Consider the following 21,901-nt stretch of genomic DNA (forward strand, 5'->3'; position numbering starts at 1 on the left):
GTGGGCCTGATAGGTAGTGTTCTGCCTTAATTGCAGAGGGGTAACAGAGTTGTAAGAAAAGTTTTGAAAGAAAACCAGTTGAGTTTGAGGTTATTCATGAGAAACTTCGTTTCAGGAGAAGAGAGTAATTTATGTCTTTAGAAGCAGTTCATGGAGGCAGTAATACTAAATCTATTCAGCTGATACTAAGACCTACAGGACTGGCAGCCTCCTGCAGATGAGGCCTCCAGAATTTAAGGATTGTGAATAGAAGTTTATATTGCTGTTCTCCCTTTTTCTAAGAATATTTATAAAACTACTTTTTACAGATTATAGGTTAAAAAGAAACAAAACATTTTGCCAGTCAGGTTTCAGAAGTGATTTTTGTAATCTTTACTTTACATCTTTTCTCACTATCCTGAGAAAACAGTAATTGAAATGACTGCAAAAAATTTTTTTGTGTGTGTTTGCAAAGTCTGCTATCTTTTTGGAGATTTTGGTGTATTATCTTGTAGAGGAACGAAGGCAGTGGTTTGATCAGCATTGATAACATGCAGCTGTGGCCTTGCCTGGAAGGCAGCAGGTTGATTGGCATGGATGATGTGCAGCTGTAGCTCGTTCCTGCTAAGTAGTTAAATAGCCCTGAGGATGGTGGGAGAGGGGGTTGGATGGAGGAGGAGTGGTGTGGTCTGAATTCTGGAGGAAGGAGATACAACACAGGCAGTAGAATCTGACTGATGGTAAAAGCCTTGTTGTAGCCTACTGGTTTGTTTATGCTGCAGTGTTATCTGATAGAAGGAAAATAAATAACAAAGTCACTTTAAAGAGCAATGTGAAAAAGGCTAAGCTATACACCACCTGACTTTTTTTACTGCCTGTTGATAATAGATGGAGTTATTAGAAATGACAGTTCAATTTTGAATTCTTTGTCTTTTACACCAAAAAAAAAAAAAGGCCCATCATTTTCTGTGTCTTGCTCAGGTCTGAGTTGCACTGAACTCAACTAAAAATACTTATTACCTTTTAGATTCTTTATGTGGTAATGAGGAAGCAGCTGCTTAGGTATTATGTACTCAAAGAGCGGAGAATTAAGAGTGCTGTGCCAAGTAAGGCCAGCGTACTGAATGCATTTCATGGGTGCAGTGAAACAACAGCATTCAGTGCTGAAGCAGTTAACAGTATTGGCACTTAGGGCTTTATAATTAGACATTGAAGATAAAAGGGATGTTGCCAAGGCTAGTAGGCCTAAAATTAAACCAAACAGCTGTGTTTTAGTTTTAGCACATGTGAACATGACGCAGGTGCATGCTTATACCAACTCTTTCCCCACAGCCCACTATGCTCTCTATTAGAATCTTGCTCTTTTGCTATTTCTGGAAGCAGAATTTTTGTTACTATGAAAAAAAGATATAGTAGATAAACAGATGAAAAATGACACAAACCCTGGGAAGGCACAATAAGCTCTGCTGCATAGACAGTATGGAGGGAGATGTAATGGAAAGCTGCTTCCTTTCTCTTCTGCTGAAGCTGCTTAAGAACCTAACATTGTAGAAGTTACCATAATATTCATAAATGGAAAATGCATAAGCAGCTGCAAAACTAGGGCTCCTTTCTTCTCTCCTCTGCTTAAATAGCTTTGGTGTCATTAGCACTGGCTTTTGTGTATTCTCACTCTCTCTTTCTCTTCCTTGCTTTCCGTGGACAAGTAGATCTTCCATTCCCTTGAGTGCAGGAGGCAAGCCTCACTGGAGGGACAGAATAGGTGTCCAGTCAAGGATTTAATTACAGCTGTGTGGGATGAAAAGGACTGGGATCTCATTCCCCTTTTGTTGTTGGATTTTTCCCCAGAGACTTCTCCACTCCTTTTATAGGCTATTGTGCAAAAGCTATGTTTATGAATTAATTTAACTGCTGTTTCGGGGACTGAAAATTTAGCTGTGCCCTTACCCATCTCAGGATCATACCAGTACTTGAGAGCTTGCTGCTGTTTATTTTCCCTGAACACATGCACAAAAGTCTCCTTATGTGCCTATAACTTAAAGATCTACTGATTTTAGGTTTCTCTGGAATTAAGTTAAACTTGAGTCATTCAAAATTGTCTTCTGAAATTTAGGAGCCTGAAGTCAGCCCAGCCTCCACCTCTGCTCGTCTGTCACCTTAGTACATCTGATGGTAGCAGTTACCAGTTACAACAGTTACAGCTGCTGCCTGTAAAGAGAGGAGGAATTGGGTCATGAAGCCTCAGGTGGGGTCCTACTCAGGGGAGCAAGTGAGCTGTTTTGGGAGGAGCTTTTAGAGAGCTCAAGGGCCAGGGCAGGACTCGGTGAAGCTGCAGGATTCTCAGGTAGGTTCTGGGAGAGCCCTGGGGAGGGTGCTCTGAAGATGGCTGCCCTTTAGGAAGACAGAGTGAGGGAGGAGTCAGGATCCCCCTGAAGGAATATCGGCTGTGGAGAGGAGTGGTTTCTAAACTAGTTTTATTCCTCCAATCTAGTTACTTGGAGAGTTTCCTGTTTGAAAAGGTGAGTGTTCTGATTTTTATTCTAATCAGATTTAGCTTCTTTAGAGTTTGAAAATCCTTTTTGTCTCTTTAGGGGAAATTATTCTAGGGAGAAGCTTTATGTGAAGCTACCCCATGGCATGGCTGAAGTAGGCCCTAAAAACAGAAGGGATAGGAGTTCATACTTCATTTAAAAGTAACAAAAAAAGCTGTGTTTTTTTTTCTTTTCCATTAAAAGGAAACGTAAAAATTTCTCTGAGGCTAATGTAGCCATTACTCTAAAAGCCAAAGCTTATACATGAAGCAAAAATCTTGACCCTGTCACCTCACTGAGGAATTAAAACCTAGAGGAGCTGAAGATAAAGCAAGCTGTGCTCCAAAGCCTGAAGCTTTACGGCCCCTGGAAATTCAGCAGCAGCTCCAGCTGAGCTGGGCTGTGTTCTCTTCATGGCTGACCTTCTTGGTTCTGGCTGCTCTGTGGAGAGGCAGCTGAGCTTTCCTATGTGTGTGTTAATGCTTTCCCTTCGGCTTGGCTTTGGCCTAAATGATATTACAGAAACTGAGAAAGCTGGAGTTCTAGGTGTTTGAACTTGGCAGTGATCCTTTCTTAGGTTTATATTCCCCACTGCTCTTATTTCCACTGCTGTGTGACCGCTTTTATGCTATTACTTCTTGTGCACGTGGCCCTATTTAGATTGAGTGGGGCTGTTAAAATAAGATAACCATACGAAAGACTGCTACTAAGCAGGCAAAGTTTTTGAGATTCTTAGTATTAATCCTCACTAAACTGTAATCTGCCATTCAAGTCAAAAGAAGTGAAATACTGCATTCTTCCCAAAGCAACATGGTGAGGAACCATCTCTGAAGTGTGTATTAACATCTGGTTCCTTCACCCCTTACATACTAGTCATTCGAAACATGGAACGTGATGGCAGTAAGGTGGTGAAAGAAGGGTTATGAAACTGACAGATTGTGTCCGAAACAGCCTTTACTCTCCCCTGTCATGACAGGCTTTTCTCAAAACTCTGTGAGACCACAGCTGGGGGAACTGTTGTGGTCATTAAGTGGTATAATTGACCAAGCTTGGCTTTGTTCTGAATAATCTTAATTTTTTTGAGGAAAGTGATAGAATTCACAGCAGTCTCTCAAGTACACTGTACTCCGAGCAGTTGATGGTAACATTATAATCTTTTTCAGTAACTAGGCAGGCTTTGAAGATTAATTTCTTGCCAGCTGCAGGTGAATAGAATTTGGTTGCTGGTGAAAGCATCCACTGCTTATGTGTACTTTGTCTTTGGCCCTTGACACAGATCACCTGTTTGGTGTTTATTTCTTTGGTAATATTGTGGGTAAGTATACATCTGCCTGGACTATAACCCTCTCGCAGCTGAGTCCATGTCTTTATTCATCTCATACATATCTGGTAGAATTTTCAATAGTATAAAAGCAGGTTAGGAGTAGAAGTCCCACAGAAGTCCAAAATTTTAAGGGTTGCAGTCTTACAGGGTTGGCACACTGCTGGCCTGTTCTAAACCTCTAAACACTAGCCTGTACTGGAACTTTTGTAGAATTTTTAAAGTAAGTATTTATGAGACTTACATGGAACCTGGGATTCCCTCAGAACTAGCCTTCAGTAGGTAAGTGCATTGGTCTGAAAGTGGGGCCTGGCAGAGAATAAAAGTAGAGTACTACTCTAAAACTACAGCCTTCTATGAATATTGGACAGCAAGGCCAAAGTCCTCCACAGTCTCCCCTGCAGTTCCTTTCCTAATAATACCTGTATTGAATCAATAACTTTAACACTCCTACGTGGAACTCTATTTTGGGTTTGCTTTTGGACAGTTGCACAATTATCAAGCAAATATTTTCAGGCATGAATTCAATTTTCTCTTTTATTTTTCTTCGGATCTAGCTTCTTTTATTTCTCCTCCATCTTGCACATTAACTTGACAAATAATATAGCTGACAGAGCTGGAAAACATTGCAGGGCCTTTTGTCATGCTGATGATTTTCTCATGGTCTCTTACAGATAATCTTTGCTTCTTTGCTTTCAGCACTACACAAAAAAATAAAGTACCCATTTTCATATGAAGAAAAGTATGACAGATTATCCAGGGGACCATTGCCAGCCATCGAACTTAATATATGTCTTTTTCAAATCAAATGTTCTTTTAAAAAAACCTGTAACAACCTGCAAGCATTCTGAAACTGTATTTTGCTATTTCCAGGTTCATGTTCTTGGATGTCTATTGTATCGGAGATTGTATTTGGGTTTTGGGATTTGTTATGTAATAGGAATAACAGCAGGCTGAACAAGTGTGTTGTGGACTGTAGAAATTAAAGTGGGGAGATTTCACTTCCCAGAAACTCTTTAGTCCTTTAGTATGACATTAATGAAAGCAGTTACTGTAGTTTGCTTTTGTGTGTGTTGCAACATGTATTGTACTGTTGTGGTTAACTACCTGGTACCAAAAAGAACTTGTTTAAGCAGCTTCGGAAAAATCAAGAAAGTGCAGATGCAGAATAACTGACTGAACTAAGAACCAGTCACTCTGCTGGAAAAAAAGTGCCGCTATTGCATAAATTAATCTATAATGTATTATTTACTATTTGTCCTACAATAACCTTCCCTGAGGTTTTGGTGTTCCATTGCACTAGGCTGTGTACAAAATCACACGAAAAGAATTTATATATTTATACAAAAATAATAGTAATGGCATTGAAATTTAGCATATTCATCATTCCACGCTTTTCTGTTCTTATACGTATCATCATGAAGGTTTGATAAGGGAAGTTTTAAGGAGGAAAAGCACACAAATTTTAGACTACTGCTTTTTAGAGTGCTAGTTTTAACTAATTTTTTGGATTGCGTTCTTTTTTTCTCATGTAATGTCTCTGTGCTGCAAGCAGAATATTTGTTTTTCTTAACAGTATCAACGTATCTACTTTTTGAACTTCCTGAATATCTTGACTAAAAACTCTTCACAGATTTTGAACAAAAGAAGACTTTTTCATCAGTAATAATATAATAGAACAGTTACATACATATTTCAAGGAGACAGGAAAAATACAGGGATAGTTGCAACTCGTTATTCCTACAATGAGACTTCTGCAACAGTTTCAGCAGATGAAAGAACTGGCCATTATAGTATTTTATAATACTTTCAATGAATGATTGCCTTGCAGCAGTGTTTATGAATAACTACAAGGTTGTACTATGAAAAATTGGAAAGGCTTTAATGAGAAATGAAGTAGCTAATATGCTTTTGGTTGGAATAAACACCCTTGATTCAGCAGTTTAAGCGTATGTGTATCTTTAAATTGCAGAATATATGGAAACAGGAAATGCAAGTATTTCAGAGGAACGGCCACTGGAATGCACAGAACATCAGTCTTGCGTTTTGTCCCCAGAAGTTCCGCCGTCTCCAAAGGCTAAAAGTAAATACGTGTACTCTGTGGATACAGAAGCTGTACTGAACTTCTCTTTAGTACTAGAATTATATTGCTAAGACATTCATACAAACATACAAAATGAAAAAGAGATTAAGAAAGTTATTGATATTAGAGAAGGTTTTTTTCCACCATGAGTTACCTATCTTGACTACATACACGGTAATCCGTCATAGGAAAACAAACAACTGTATTCTCAGAAAGGTCAAGTCACTGAGGGATTAAAATACATTACATAAATTTAAAAGATTTAAGTTTAAATAGTCTGACCTTATACATTTAATGATCAACAAAAACAGAAGGATACTAGTTACGCTGAAATACTCAGCAGGCATTGTTCCCATTCAAGTTAAAGATTTAATCTACTTTTTCTTTCCCAGCAAGTACCTCTTCCAATTTTGTTACATTTGGATGCCTCTTTCAAAGATCATGTGTGTACTGCTCTTCCATTCATTTTCTAACGTATCTTCCATAAACCATGACTATCACTGTTATGTGCACGTGCTTTCATATAACGTTCTGATTCACTCTTCATGCACCACAGCCACTTAAATTGGGCGTTATCCGGCTCTTTCATGAAAACAATCCTTCTGTAGAACCAAACCTAACTTCTGTAATCATCCAATGTAAATGTAATTGGCTGCTGGCAAATAAGTAAGCCTCTCTTCTTTGTTGTGTTGGAATTTTTTTGTTGGTTTTTGGGAATTTTTTTTTAAATACTTTAACAGAGAGAGTTTTCATTCATGAGAGAACTAAGCTTACTGCTGCAGGCCATATTATGATCTTCATCATAGTAAACAAATAGTGATAGTAAATGAATGCGTTAGTTCCATTCCTGTTCCCCATTGGGGTATTTAACAGACATACAACGTAGGAAGATAAATAGCTCCTCTGAGATTAGTAGAATCATGAAGTCAACTACTGTATGCAATGAAAATGTCTGTCCTGAAATTGAGTAGTAAATATTTTTCAAATAGTTTTTACTACTTAATGATAAGTTCATGGTCTCATATTCCTTCTTTCCATTTTCAAGGTGTAAATACTGTAAAACATGTTAGCTGGTTTTTGCTTGTCTATTGTGTGATCTGATTGTAAAGGAAAGAAATTTTACTTGATTGTGTTTCCTATCCATCTGTCTGCCATTCTCTGACAATCGAATTTCAAATAATTTAAACCAAACTTGGAAGAGGGAGAGCAGTATCAGTTACCTTTCCTGAAAATAGGTAACTAGATAGAAGACAGAGACCTTAATTAGTACCTGCGCTGAAAGAAATAGGCAAAATGTTGTCTTTTATGTACTCCTGGTAGGAATCAGCCAGCCAGTTAGTGTACACTTACTCACAGGTCAGCCAGCACCCTCGCAGTTCCAGTTTTGTCACACAGAATTCTTTCCTGCCTGGTAAGAAATATTGCAGGCCATACATGGGAGAACATGGGACTGGGGACATGAACATAATTCTGTAGGAAATAGTAGTCCTCTTTCTTTTTAGAGCACTTTATCATGACTTTAGAATAGTTCTTAGTATTTAGGTATTTTGCTTACAATTTTTATTTATTTTAGTATTAATCTGGAATAATTAATTTTTTTTAAATTAAAAAGCATAATATAAATACAGTTTATTATATCTTTAATTTACAGGTTTTGTGTGAAGTTAACATTAAGAGTAACAAGAGTGTTGAATGCAAAATTTCTTTTACTTAGATATGAAAAGGCAATTAGATAGTTTTAATTAACAACTTCTGTGCTTGGCTCTGAAAATTTCAATCATAACTGGCCATACTTGTAGCTTAAAAATACTTCAGAATATTTATGTTTAACTAGCATGACAAACAGTGACTGTGAAGAAAAATGACCCAAAAAGACCTCTAGACCAAGCAGATACAATCTTATCTGGAAGTTCTTAAGTTATATAGGAATGTACGTATGTGTGTTGCATGTGTGCTGAGCTTAATTTGTTCAACTCTTTTTTTTTTTTTTTTTTTTCCCCCCGTTTTCAGCATTTTGTTTGCAAAGATGGAGTAGAATGGGTTTATCTCTGTATTTTACCAAGTCTAAGAACTGTAGTTTCCAACAACATGAGTCCTGTAAACCTAGTCAAGAGAAGGGTTTTCTTATTTGCACCTGGAAAAATTTGTCTTTTGCTCACATTTTCGTTCCTATTACTGAAGACAGCTGTGTAACACATGCAGTAGATTATCAGAACCTAATGCAGTTGTTCATAACAAGTAGCTTTTTACTCTGTGGAGGTCTTGCTGCTGCCAGTAGGCTACTTACAGAAAACTTAGCACTCAATGTGATTCTAGTACTTATTACTACTGGTATTTCTAATAGGGGCCCTCATTAAGTATAGACATAAAAAGCCCATTGTTTTACTAACCTGGCAGATTTCTTAACTAAAGATATCTGATAAATTAACACCACAACATGAAACACAATGCAGATGAACTAAACACGGGATTTTGATAGACTGGTGTAGAGAGGCATGTTTTAAACTTTTGCCCTGTATATCCTTCCACCATACCATGTAATCCTGTGAAGGTGAGAAAGAATTGTTTATGAAACATAGCTACTTTGATGGGACAGATGAGCATTCTCAGAGCCTCGGTTCCAACCTACTTGCAGTTTATGGAACCTAGGTAATGTATTGATCACAGCAGCAAATGTGAACTCAGTGCAGAGTGTGGGACACTGATTTTGTATGTTTGTAGAAACTTTCCTTTCCTGGATTAATTTTACATTCTTGGATACATTCTAGCTAATTTTCAGGATTAGAAAACAGAGAGAGGGTAAGTATATATTATAATTCATCCTAATTAAATGCAACGTGTAGGGGAATGCAGAGGCATGTAGGTTACATCCGGTGATTACCATTCTGGAATGAGATGCTGTTATTTTTGAGAGGAAAATCATGCATGAAGATCACTGTTTGGATGATAAGGCATGGAATATAATGGATACTCATAAAATTTAAAGAATGTACATTTCCTTTTTAGGCATAAGTTAGCCCTGGTATTCTAATTATTGACTAATGGTGTGTCTGTTTTTAAAGGTGAAGCTGTGACTGGAGAATTATCAAAGCTCTTAGATGAAATCAAATTGTGCCAAGAAAAGGAATACTCTTTTGAAGATCTGTCTCATACAATATCAGACCATTATCTGGACAATTTTAGTAAAGTATCAGAGGAAGAACTTATGACCAGTGGAAGCCAAACCAAGCTTAATGTAGTAAGTAAGCTGGGATACAAAGATAATATATTCAGTTATATCTGCTTTATTTATGGCACATTCAACAAAGAAATAGTACAAGAGTGAGAATAGTATGAGTCCAACATTATAATAGAAAAAAATTACAGCATGTGCTCCTTACAGATTTAGAATTTTATGTTTGTTTTACAAAGATACTGCTTACCACACCTCAGAATGGCTTTTTGTGGCACCGGTGATATGAGCACAAGTTCAGGGGAGTGCAAGGAAAGGTTTTTTTGAGAAATCAGCTGAAACCAGTATTCTCAGTACTATACTGAAGACTAAATGCTTGCAGAATCTGATCAGAAGTGCACCCAAAAAGAAGCAGCTAAATATCTCTAGTTACAATTCTTATACATTTTATTACTGTATAGCTTTCCCAGTAGACTAATAGTATTAAAGACTGAGTTTCTAATATTGAAAATTGTTGTGATTGTGATACATCAGTGATTTCCAACTGAAATTGAAAATATGTCTTAATTATTTCTAATCCTGTGAATAAAGCATTCTAGGATTCTTTTTTTCTGTAGTGTAGCAAGGCTTTTTTTTTTAAAAAAAAATTGAATTACCTTCCTCAAGAAGTAAAGTAAATGGGATTGCCCAGGGATAACACACAGAACAGAGGGAAAATGCTAAGTGCTAAATTTCCATTAATGTTGTTTGTAAGTTAAGAAAAAGTATGCTTTCATATGTGGGGAAAATCGTGGCAAGTTAAGTATTTTTAATTTCTAGAGGTTTTATTACAATATATGTAGACAGAATGATATTTAAGAAGATGGTTAGCTGCCTTGAAATGCAGTAGATACTTTTGTAAAGCCCTTCTAGATGTTTGAATGACTAAATACATAACCCTTATTGAAGGCAGTCTGAACAAGGTACTGATCCCATTTAAACATTTTTGTACATTTTTTTTCTAGTGTGTCTCTGTATTTAGGTGCTAACTGCTATTTAAATCTGTTCAGCCGCTGTTTTGCAGAAAATGTAATCTATGTAATTCTGTCTACTCAGATTGAAATTTTCACAGACCTAAATGAAATACATTGTGAATAGGAAGTACTCAAACACTAAATCTGTAATTTATGGGCAGCAGGCAAATACAAAGGTAAATTAGGTAATACATTTTTTGACATTTAATATATTTGTATATCGAACTAGATGTGAAATTAAATCTTCAGAAATGGGGACTGTTTAGAGCATGTTGTGGCGCTCTCCTGCTAGTGCACCCAGCTTTTCTTTCGAAGAAAACTAGACTCAAGATGATGGGTACACAATTCCAATGTGAAGTCAGGATGGAAGACAGAGCATGTTTTTCCCTAGAGTAAACCCAGCTATGCAGGCTTATATGGAGAGGATTCTTTGGTGTAATGTGGAATTTTCCTGTTTGATCTAAACCATCTATTTAATCAAGTATTTTAAGGTCACTCAGTCTGTTCAGTTGCTACCTGTCTGCTTTGCATCAAAAAAAGGAAGTTGCTCCCAGTTTTGACACAGTGTCTTTTAGTTTGGGAGAAGTGCTGCCTTCCCTTGGTGTACAGACTGCCTGTATAGTGCATGGGTGATATGAAAACCCACACACACTGTAAGGAGCCATCAAAGAACAATGAGGAAAAAGCACTACAATGAAGAGGTATGTTTAGCTCTGAAAATGGGTGCCAAGGTGAATGCTGCCAAACTACTTTGGGGACAGGACCAACAAGCATGGTGGTAGAAGGAGTGTGACAGTAGGGTGATGGTTGAAGAAACTTAAATGAATATTTATGTATAAGAACATGGAGAAACAGAAAGAAGGAGAGAAGCTGAGACATATATAGATATGGAGAGTCAGAAATAGATTCCTTGGGTAGGTATTAAAGAAGAGAAAGATTCTTACAGCTTCTTCTGTCTTCAGTTTTCTCCTCCCTGGGAAGCTTTCATAAAAATCTCAGTAGGGTAAGTGAGATCTTCTCTGCTGTGTGCATTCATTCAGCTTGCATTCATTGCTGCTGCACATCCCAAAATACTATGGAAGCAGGGGCATCACAGGAGTGTGGTAACACTGGAGCACAGAGTCTTTTCGGCCTGCAGGACAGTGTTGTTACCACCTCCAGCACAGGGCTGAGAAGTGCACCTGGTGTGCCTCTACAAGTGAGCAGTTACTTCAGGTTCAGATCAGCAGTTCCCCCCCCGGCTTTCATTGCTGACTGTGCCAGTGTCAGGTCTGAAGAGCTGTAGAAGTCAGATCCCTGTTGGTAATGTCAGATGATCTATTTCCTGGACAAATGTTGGTTTCAGAGATGACGACTGGTACAGGCTTTTCGATGACTTCTGTAGTCCAGTGATCTGAACAGGTTCCAAAACCCAGGTCAAGACACTTCATGACTCTTAGGAAGATTCTGCAAAGGAACTGGCTTCTCGGAGACATCTGCATTTCTTGTATTATGCCATTGCTCAGAGAAATAAGAAGCCAAGACTGGGGAATTTCTGTTTGGAATAGTAGCTTGTGGGTCAAAAACTTCTCAAATTGGAGCGAGGAGCATCAGGAGCCACCTCCTGAGGATGGCATAGGCATGTGAAAGAGAAAGCATCAGAAAGCAGAGTATTTCAAAGCGTTTATTTTAACAACTGGTTGTGGTACTGCTCTGGCTAAATAAGGTTTAGATTGATTTGAGACTGCAGAAGGAAGTGTCTGTCTATCTAGAATCCACAGCCTGGAATTCTCTCCTGAATCTAAGTGGCAGACTTTTATTTGGAAGAGCAGGGCTCACTGTTTAGTGTAAGAGTAGTGGGGATATTTGCTATTTAGTGTGGTAACTTCACAGTGACAGGCTTAATCTGGAAAGTGAAAGAACGGTGTTCAGTTCTCCCTGTGGCATAAGGGTGAGTTTTAGTGTGACTTTTATAGTCTCTCAAATTAAATCAACTGAGCATCGACCTGTTGATCCCCTCCAGTATTCTTTCTGGATTTTACAACCACTGGAAAAATACCAGTGCAATGCTGAGAGTAGGACTTGGGACTCTCTGTTCACTAGCAAATGCTATTCCTTTTCTGGCCTCAGATGTCTCACATTATTTGTTGCCCAGTGATAGAGCACCTGTAGAAAACCACATTTTCTTTTGAAGAAGTTGTGGGTTGGAACTGTCCTAGGTCAAGGACAGAATTTTATCTATTCTTCCATTTGCTAGGTTATTGGACAATTGCTCATCCAGCCACATAGCAAGTTGTTCTGCTATGTTTGGACCAAGGGACTTCCTTCTTTTCATCAAATTTTACCTTGGAAACACCATACACTTTATTACTTAATATATGTCTGTTGACCAGGTGTGTGATGTGTGACATAAGGCATTAAAAAAAAAAACAAAAAAACCCAGAGGTTTTTGTGCTTACAGTATTTTAAAGTCAAATAGGAAGTAGAGTTTGCACAACTGAGGTTGGGTGAAACTGAAAAAAATTTATGGATGAAAATTTTGGGTTTAGTCACCTTGATTCTAAATTACTAGTCATCTCTGTGTTGACTTTTAAGTTTCCTCAGGACGTGGAAAATATCAATAGGAAAATTGCAGGTAAGGATCATGAAGACGGAGGCATGAACATCTGGGAGGGGGAGGGTACAATGGAGCAGTAAATAAAAGTCAGGACAATAAGAATAGACACTGTGGTGTAGATGTGGCTAGGAACACATCTGGAGGAGAGTAAAAATGCCCCCACAGAACGCTTTTATTCCAAAAGCTGAAAAGGAAAGGGGGAATTCTTAGGTTCTGGAAAGGCAGACTGCGTTGGCTTCCTGAATGAGGAGAGCAATTAATGAAGAGGGTAAAAACTGTCTCTGCTTGTTTGCTGAACAGCACAAAGTCAGATGAGAAGTTAATGTGACCTTTTATTTGAAGAGTACATTATAAAGAATAAACAAAAGTCAACTTTAAGTGACACTGGAAACTTTAGCATTTCATTGCTTGATTTCACAACTCTGGCTGTGTTTCAATGTACTTCCGATATGCTGTCATGCAAAATAATTCCATGTTTCCTAGTCTGCCTTCACTGGTCATTAAAACATGTTTTATGAGACATCAGGCAGTAAGCCCCTGTTCGTTGCCTCCACAGAATTAAAGGGCAGATTGAACATAATTTTGCAACTGGAAATGTGGACTAGTATGCTACTTTGGAGAGAGATCTAAAAAGGCATTTATATGCCTAGGCATCATTTTAGTTTAGGAATTGCCTGTTTTTCTCAAAGGCTTATACACTAGGTGGGGTTGATGGTGGATTTGTAGATTTTTACTCCCAGTTTCTGTCTGCCTTTTTTCCCCGTTTTGGTCAATGTGACTTGAATAAACTCTTTAGTTCCCCTGTATATGCAAAGACATGGAAAACCCTGATAGCTGCTGCACAGGTGAGCTGGGAAAACTTTATGTATTGTTCGGTGCTGACATGGAATGGTTTTTCTGTGTTTGCTAAATACAAAACTTCCCCTCCAAATAACTAGGATCTGATTGTTCAGAAAGTCAGAAAAGTAGCTGTACTTCAAAACATGTTCCAGAAACATAAGGCGTGGAAAAAGATGTAGGAGAATCCTTGCATGTATCATAGTTTAGTTAACTTATAAAAAATTAAGCTGTCTTAAGTATGATTGCTAGCAAAATCAGCTTTTGACAATAACTTACAGTAGTTTCAATTAAAAAAAAAAAAAGTCTAATTTAAAAGATATTTATTTTCCAATAGATGGCAGTCTGGCTCAGTAATTTCAAGAACAAAAGCAGCCATCTTATGTAAGAATTTTCCATCTTTTTTTTCATTGCTACGCTAAAATCATGGATTTTTAACACAGTTGATAACACAAACAGCTTAAAAACAAACACCTGTAATTCTTGTAAGGGAAAAATTATTGAACATCATGGCATACATTTAAACTACAAACTAAAATATCAAGGCTAAAATTAGAGGTGTGTTATAACATGGAGTTTACACATAAAGTGTGTATTCAAAAACTCTGTGTGAATTCATGAGCAAGTAAGAAAATTTAAAAAGGTATAACATTCAAAGCAGGGATCCAGAAAATTTGTGGGTGTCCAGAACATGAACAGAAGAATGTCAGAGTGTATATTGTGAGGAATCTTCCTGAGCTCTTGCAAGTAAATTGCTCTAACTTAGATTCCTCTGTCTTTGGAGTACTAACATTGTTACGGTTTCTTGTCGGGTTTGAGGTTTCTGGGTATATACTCATGTAATTTGAACAAATTATTCTAAATATAATATTAAAACCAGAAATATGCTGTATTTATTGCAATGTATTTGCTGGTTGTTTATCTTAATTTAAAAAAATTTGGAAAATATAACTTGGGCTTTTTGTCCTTATAAGAAAAATTTTTTTCCTGTGGATATCAGAGAATGATATGTTACTTTTTATTTCCTTTGGACAGCCTGTGATTGCAAAAAAAAAAGGTTATTGATAACTTCTGCACTTTCATATGTGTGTGCATGAGTACATACATATTTGTAAGGTGTTTGTATTGGATATAATGCATCTCAGTCTTTTCCTTTCATAAGCTTGATATTTTGTTTTAATGATTTTTTTCTTATAACTGACTCTTAAAAGACATTCATCTTATTCTGTATTCAGAAGTTTATTCCAGTCCTTAAGAATGAATTTGAAAAGCATGTTTTCTTTTCACTTGGTAACAAGTATGATTCTCCATATTTTTTAGAAGTCATCAACATTTCTGAACTAAACCTAATTTTAAAATAAAAATCTGCCATAGAGACTTAATGAAGCTGAAGCTTCAAATTGAAGTATTTTCTTCAGATCAGTTCCTTTAATCTTGTGTAGTAGGTGGTTGCTTGCAATGTTTGTTTTAACATTTGCGCTGTTGTGTTCAGAAGCATAAATACATAAACTACATTAATGATTTGCAAGTGCAAATGCAGTATCTTACTGTCTTTGAATATGTGACATGAATTTAGATGAAAGACATCGTTCCAGAAAGTGCTTTTGTGCATTTACCACCATAGTATATGTTAAAGGATTTTACTTAATTACCTGGAATAAATCCTAAGAAACTTAAGTCATAAGGTGCCCCTGATTTTTTTGCTTACAGAGTAAAACTAAAGATAGTAAAACCATGTAGCATTATAGTGGCTGCACTACATAGGGATTTCAAGGAAGTGGCAGCAGTATATCTGGTTAAATTTAATGTGGTTATATAATAAAGGCTGGCAGCAGTAATTTAAATTTAAACATGAAGAAAAGTTCTGTGTAGTCTCAGGAAAAAGAATTGGATTTCATCACAGGCATATAAATGTCAATTTCCACTTACTTTTCTCATCTAGAAAGGGAAGTTGATACGTACATTAAGAGAGAGTGAAAAAACCCCACACTTTAAAACATCTTATATTAACATTGCTGAAAACAGTGATGCTACATAATCAAAGAGAAGATCTGCTTTATACTTTATGTCAGAATATCAAGAAGATGAGGGTATATAAAGGCAATAAAACTGTGGTTGTGTTTGGCTTATATGTAAGGGGAGATCTGAAAGCATAAAATTGTGTGTTTTTGAAAGATGGCTAAGAATTAATATATTGGAGGTGAATATAATTTATTCATGGTCCTTTATATAAGTCAGTTATTCAGATTCATTTTTTTTCTAAGGCAAAGAAAAATTATTTTTTATAAAAAGTGCACTTTTTAATTTTACAAAGTATCACTGGGATTTGTTGAAAAATATTGAGGTAAACTATTTAGTAAAATTATTCAATAATACTGTTGGTTTGGGTTTTTTTGACATAACATTTAAATGAATAATGGTTGGGCTAAAATATTGTAATGCATAAGAGTGGTCAAATATGCTGGAGTAAAGTGATTTACTATTTTGGATCAAATGGGGTAGCCTTTAACAGCCATACATTTGCATATAGGCATTATTGAGAGAGCAAGACAAAATTCTACATGACAATGATGGTGAGCAAGCCAGAAGTATATACAATGGGTGACTAATGAGGATACATTAAAAACACATTCAAGAACAATTTTGTTTAGTTATTCATTAGGGAATAGTAAGACAATCAGGCCTGATTATTTGGGACTCCATGGAGAGAAGCAGATAAATTTTATGTTATTTAATATAGTGACATTTATTGAATTTGATAATTCAGCTTTGCTGTATTTTGCAGGTATTTATGATGTGTATATATATAAAAAAAGATAATTATACTGAGTGTCAGTGTTTGGATTATTGTCACTTTACTTAATTTCCCCTTTATAATAATGATAGATAGTTTATGTATTGCCAAACTTCAATATTGCAAGAATTTTGTATTAAGTTGCTTTTTAACTCTTACATGTAATTCAGTTATGAATCTTATTTGGCAAGCATATACTGACTCTTATTTCTGTGAGAATTAAAAATATGAAGGCAATTTCTTCCAGGTTAGTCCAGTTTCTAATGTGCAGTGGTATTTCCCGCTGATTAGAACTGTTGTTGCTGCTGTTTTTTTCAATAAGACATTTATAAAGCAACATCCAGTACCAAACATCCACTTGGTCAACAGAATGATATACTTACTACAAGCCACTAAATTTCTAAATTCTATTTAAGCATGAGCTGGATATTGCAAAGAAACAGAGGGAAACATACTGACTTCATGTAAATTTTTTTCCCTTCTGTTAGGTAGTTTACCTAGCCAAGGGAAGTTCAGACATTTTTAATGTATCCTTTCCTGGCTTATGTCCTATAGCTATTCATATAGGTTATATTTTATATCTATGCGTTATGCTATGCTTCAGTACAGTGTTGTAAAGATTTCTGTTAGAGGGATCCTAACAGCAGCTGCATGGAACTTGACACAGAATAATTTTCCCAGTGGCATGTTTCACAGCCAACTAAATTAGCCTGCAGCTCCCTGCTGCTGCGATTTCTGGTAGAAGTATTTCTAAACAATCCTCCAGTGTGCAGCATAGACCTACCCTGTGAGATAGTCAGCACTTATTTAAGAATATAAAATCTTGAAACATGACAACACTTGGTATGATTCAAACTACATGGAGTAGAGTATAACTAGGGGAAGGTGCTGGCCTAGCCACCAGTTCATCTAATCTGCATTAAACAGTACCTACTCCTTTTCCACTGGAATGCTTTTCTGGAATATTTAACCAGTCTGTGCAATTATGTATGTGTGTGGCAAATTCCTTGACTATCAGATACTTGCAGGAAAATAGCTTACAGACAAATAAATCTCTCTGAATGCTGTTACGCATTTAGCTTGCACTGGTGAATCCTAAATGTATCTAATCCTTTTACTCCAATCTGTCACATTGTTTACTGCAATGACCCTGTATAACTGTGTTTTGCAGGACACATGCTCAATGTATAGACATCTTCTTTTATATGCTGAGTATATGCTTCCATTTATTCTTATACAGTAAAATTGGACGGAGTAGGAAAGAACAAATAGTTTGCGCACACCCACCATAACTTGCAATACTTCAGGCTTGTCCTTTATTAAAGCTTTCTTTTGCCTGACTAAGTAATCCTAGCATTTTCAAGTTTATTTTGTATGTAAATCTTGCCATGCTACCAACCACTTCACTTGCCCTGCTGCGGACTCTTTCGACTTAGCTAAATCTCTTTTACATAAGGATCTCAGATATGGGTGTAGCATTTTTTCCATATAAAGTAATTACATTCTAAGCTTTTCAGATCAAAGAGCTTGTTTGTCTTTATGGCTATAAAGCTGTATGTAAATTCGGGGTGCTCTGGAAATGATTAATAGTATTTTATCTACTCAAGAATCCTGTTGGACAGCTATGTTTTATTAAATTAACCATAGTAGATTTTTACGGTTTTTTTACAATTAACTGCAGAGACTGTCATATATTGTAGTACTGAGCACATACATAATTTGAAGACTAACCTCTGTTTCATTATGCTTAGATTAAGACCAAAGTAATCTACTAATCTCAACAGGATTAGCCAGGATCTGAGGTCTCTATCAGAACTGATCTTGAGATGATCTTCCCAATATGAAGTATATTTGTTTTAATGAAATATCTTTTTGTGTGTGTGTGTGTTATTCAGTGCTTCAGAGAACCTTCTTTTTCATCCCTGTTTGTGCCTTTTCTTTTTTAACATCCCTGAGCTGCCTGTGCCATCGTGGACACTATCGCCAGGCTTGCATAGCAGAACACTTGTCTCTTCCATTTCTTCTATACGCTCACTGCCCATCATCCTGTGAATATGTAGTATGTACAACATGACATCTGTTTTTAAGCTACGGTCTCCAACTTCATTCTTCTGAGTGAATTTCAGTCACTTCTGAAAAAGAGAGAGAAGATAATACCATGAGATTTCCACCCAGGCAGGTGATTTTATAATATTAAGCTCAACTCTCTGTCATATTATTACAAACCCAAATCATCAGGGGGGTGGATGACTTTTGCTGTTTCTAGAATATCGGTCACCAGAGCTGTTTCCCTCAAGCCCTGACCTTCCCTAGGCATCTGCCAAAAGTCTGTCATGGACTCCTGCTGGGTATTCACCTCAGGTTTCTCCTCTTCTCAGACTTTTCTCCAATGTTCCAGCCAGAATCAGGTTTTCAACTTCTCCCTCAGAAGAGAGCAAAAAGTTCTTCTCATCGTGATCTTACTTGGTTCTCTTAAAATTACTTTTCTCCCTGGCTAATCAGAGTATCACCAGTAGGGGTGCTGAAATTCCAAAGGTGGGATCCATGTATCTCATGTCTGTTGATGTGCAGGGTGCCTTTTGCATGGGGCTAACATGGTCGTGCCTTAAGGAGCAGCAGTTAAGTGTCAGCAGCTACCCTGTAGTATCTATGGTGCTGGATGCCTATGCTTGGCAGCGGAATCCCAGCTTGAAGCACTCAAGACAATTGCATACACGTAGGCATCTAGTGCTATTCTAGTCAGTAGCTGAGACACCTACGTGGGGCTGACAGATGTGACAGAGGATTTGGAAAGTCAGTTTTCTGGGGTGGCAGTTAGAGGCTAAGCAGAGTGCCCAAAGATAGACGCTGAACCTCAGTGTAGAGGTAGCTCAGTCAAGAACTAAGTGTCCCTCCAGTAGCTTGGCAGTGTTAACATTAAGAATTGAGAAATATTTGTGAAACTTTAATAATTACTTGGTTTATTGCATCTGAGCAATGGACCATGTAACAATTTGGTATGTGGTCTATATGGAATATGAAGGACTTCTCCAACGTTTAAGTATGATTAGATTTTAATTTCTGAACATATTTTTGCTCTCTTGAAAAATTACGTTTGATAGTTTGTAAAAGCTTGAGCTTGGATATGTGGGAGATTTATTTTCCACAGTCATATGTAGATATTTACTCTAGGGAAAAGATACCTGAGTTAAAGCATTCTTTTTCTTTCTTATTAAAATATACTCTTTTCTATCCTGCAATTTTAAACAAGGAATACATAATTCCAGAACTTTTTAGCTTTTTATTTTTCTGCATCATACAGAGGTAGGTATTTCTGTAATATTTCTAGAACTCTATCAATGTTGTCAGCAGGTACCCATGCAGATTTGATTGTATTTTTTTAATACATAGTGACCTTGGAAAAAATAAGTGTTCTACCTACACAGCAGGATACAAAAAGTAAAGGGGGAAAAAAATCTTTAATATCTTTTGAATATACCTGAAGTCAACACTGATTTCATGTCTACTCTATTAGTATAAGGATAAAGTCATTAAGCCTGGAATTGACAGTAAAGCCTGATGATCACCATCTGATAGGAAATGCATGAGAAGAGAACCATGTGGGCATGTGTCTGAGTTGTTTTCTGTAGTGAGGGGAACAGCACAGTTTTATCCCTGTGGTGTAAACAGAAAATGGAGCCTACTAATCCATCAGAGCTATGTGAACCCCTACAGGACCTATTAAAGGATAAGTGTAAATGTATGGTTTCACTATATTGTATTCTATGATTCTTTTGAAGTTGAATAAGTAGGTAGTCTCTTAGCAGCAGCAGCCCCAGTTTCCTTTCTTTGCTTCTTCTTAGTAAGAGGTATACAAATAGTGCTAATGGTAAGTATTCTGCCATATTTCACAGGGCAAAATGATCACCCATGATAAGCTAATACAAAAGAACGCTTTCTTTAAAGATTGTCTAGTAGCTGAAATTAGAATATTGGGCAACTTACTTGGACCACTTGTTTAATTTCATTCTGTCCTAATGACAACAGATACATTTATTTTATGATTGACATACAAAAAAGAGAGTATTTTTGTTCTTAAGTCTTGAAGTAGTTGACCTCTCATGACAAATCTTAATGGCATTCTGTTGGCAGATTTTTTCAGTCCCTGTGAATAAGCTCATCAAGTATAAAATGGATAGCAGAAAAATATATTAGACCAGATTCTTATACCTCTGTAAAATATAAGAAGAGGAGTAATTCAGAGTTAAGGGGCAACTGACTGATATTTACTATGCATTAGAAATGTTTGCCCATGGAATTAATACAGATCAACAGTGTGCTATAAATGCACCTCTTGTCTTTTCTGTAACTTCACTATACTGAAACCCTTGGCTGGGTTCAGTGGTATAAATTTTTACTTTGAGATTAGAAGCAGAAAGTAGGATTACTAGACCATGCATGCATCTGTTTTTACACCAGTTTCTTTACTTTTCTGGAGGGATGCAAGAACTGATTTACACCGTTTTTGATAATCTAATTTCTTTGCTCTTGGCATCTGTCATTCCTAAACTTATTTTAAGTTTCAGTTTAGTGCCATGAGGGAAAATCTCAGAAGAGTCTCTTCAGTTTTATTTGCTTCAGTAGTTATTTGAGATTGAGCAGTTTCTATTAATACTACTGCTATTATTTCTGTTGATATTGGTGCTCTGCCCAGTATCTATGGAATATGAACTGTTTACAGTTTGCAAAGAAAAGCAGCCTCAGGACTGCTTGTCAGTCTTGACAAAAGTAATATTAAAATGTAAAAATATTTTATTCCTATGCTGGTCTTTCTTTCAATTATTAATAGTTGATTCCTTATGGTTATTGGAGTATTTACTACCTTGTCTCTGTCCAAAATAGTACTTCCTTTAAGGAATCTCAATAATTTTTACAGATCACTTATTTAGCCATAAATACTTCATAAGAAATAGTGTATTACACAGAAGTTGTAGATGAAGGCATGTTACTGACAGAGTTGTTCATCTCTGTTTTACAGGACCCTTAGGACACTGTATGATGACTGGCTGAAGAAAGAATTTAATTATTAGCTATTCAGTTGTCTAGGAGTATGTCTGAAAAACAACAGAAAGGTGTGCTTGTATTCGGTAGATGTGTACATACTATGTTGAATCTACCACAGGTAAAAAGAACAATAGAGATGAGCTAGTACAGGAAGAGCAAACACTATCCTAAATCTTCTGGTTGTACTGGTTACTGAGATGACTGCAGTGTCTTAACTATATAAGACAGGAAAAAGCAGCAGCTTGCAATATGTGAACTTCACACTGGCACGTTTTCCTACCAGCCATAGCAATGCTTTTGCTTTCCTAGTGAAGATGATTTTGAATTCTGCTTCCATCTGCCACGTAAATCAGGCTTCCACCTACCATGTAAATCAGGCTGCATTGGGAGCTGTTGTCCACTTGATAGCATTCTGCATCTCTTACGGGGTGTGTGTGTGTGTGTGTGGGGGGGGTGATCCTTTTTTTCTAATACCTCTAGAAGTGTCTGGGCTCTTGCATGTTTTACTGAGGTCAAAAGGTAGGTTATTATT

At 36.7% G+C, this 21,901-nt stretch overlaps 1 protein-coding gene across 7 annotated transcripts in view; it reads left to right on the plus strand.

The window, feature by feature from the left end:
• The window catches only part of ANKS1B (ankyrin repeat and sterile alpha motif domain containing 1B), a 441,694-nt gene that overhangs the window by 77,631 nt on the left and 342,162 nt on the right, over positions 1-21,901 (plus strand). For all 7 annotated transcript variants that reach the window (XM_037390597.1, XM_037390600.1, XM_037390599.1 and 4 more), the window contains exons 7-8: positions 5,804-5,914; positions 8,977-9,152. In XM_037390597.1, coding sequence (XP_037246494.1) covers positions 5,804-5,914; positions 8,977-9,152 — 287 coding nt within the window. The remainder of the gene's footprint in view (positions 1-5,803; positions 5,915-8,976; positions 9,153-21,901) is intronic.

The sequence above is a fragment of the Falco rusticolus genome, chromosome 5 (genome assembly GCF_015220075.1).
Source record: "Falco rusticolus isolate bFalRus1 chromosome 5, bFalRus1.pri, whole genome shotgun sequence".
Lineage (NCBI taxonomy): Eukaryota > Metazoa > Chordata > Aves > Falconiformes > Falconidae > Falco > Falco rusticolus.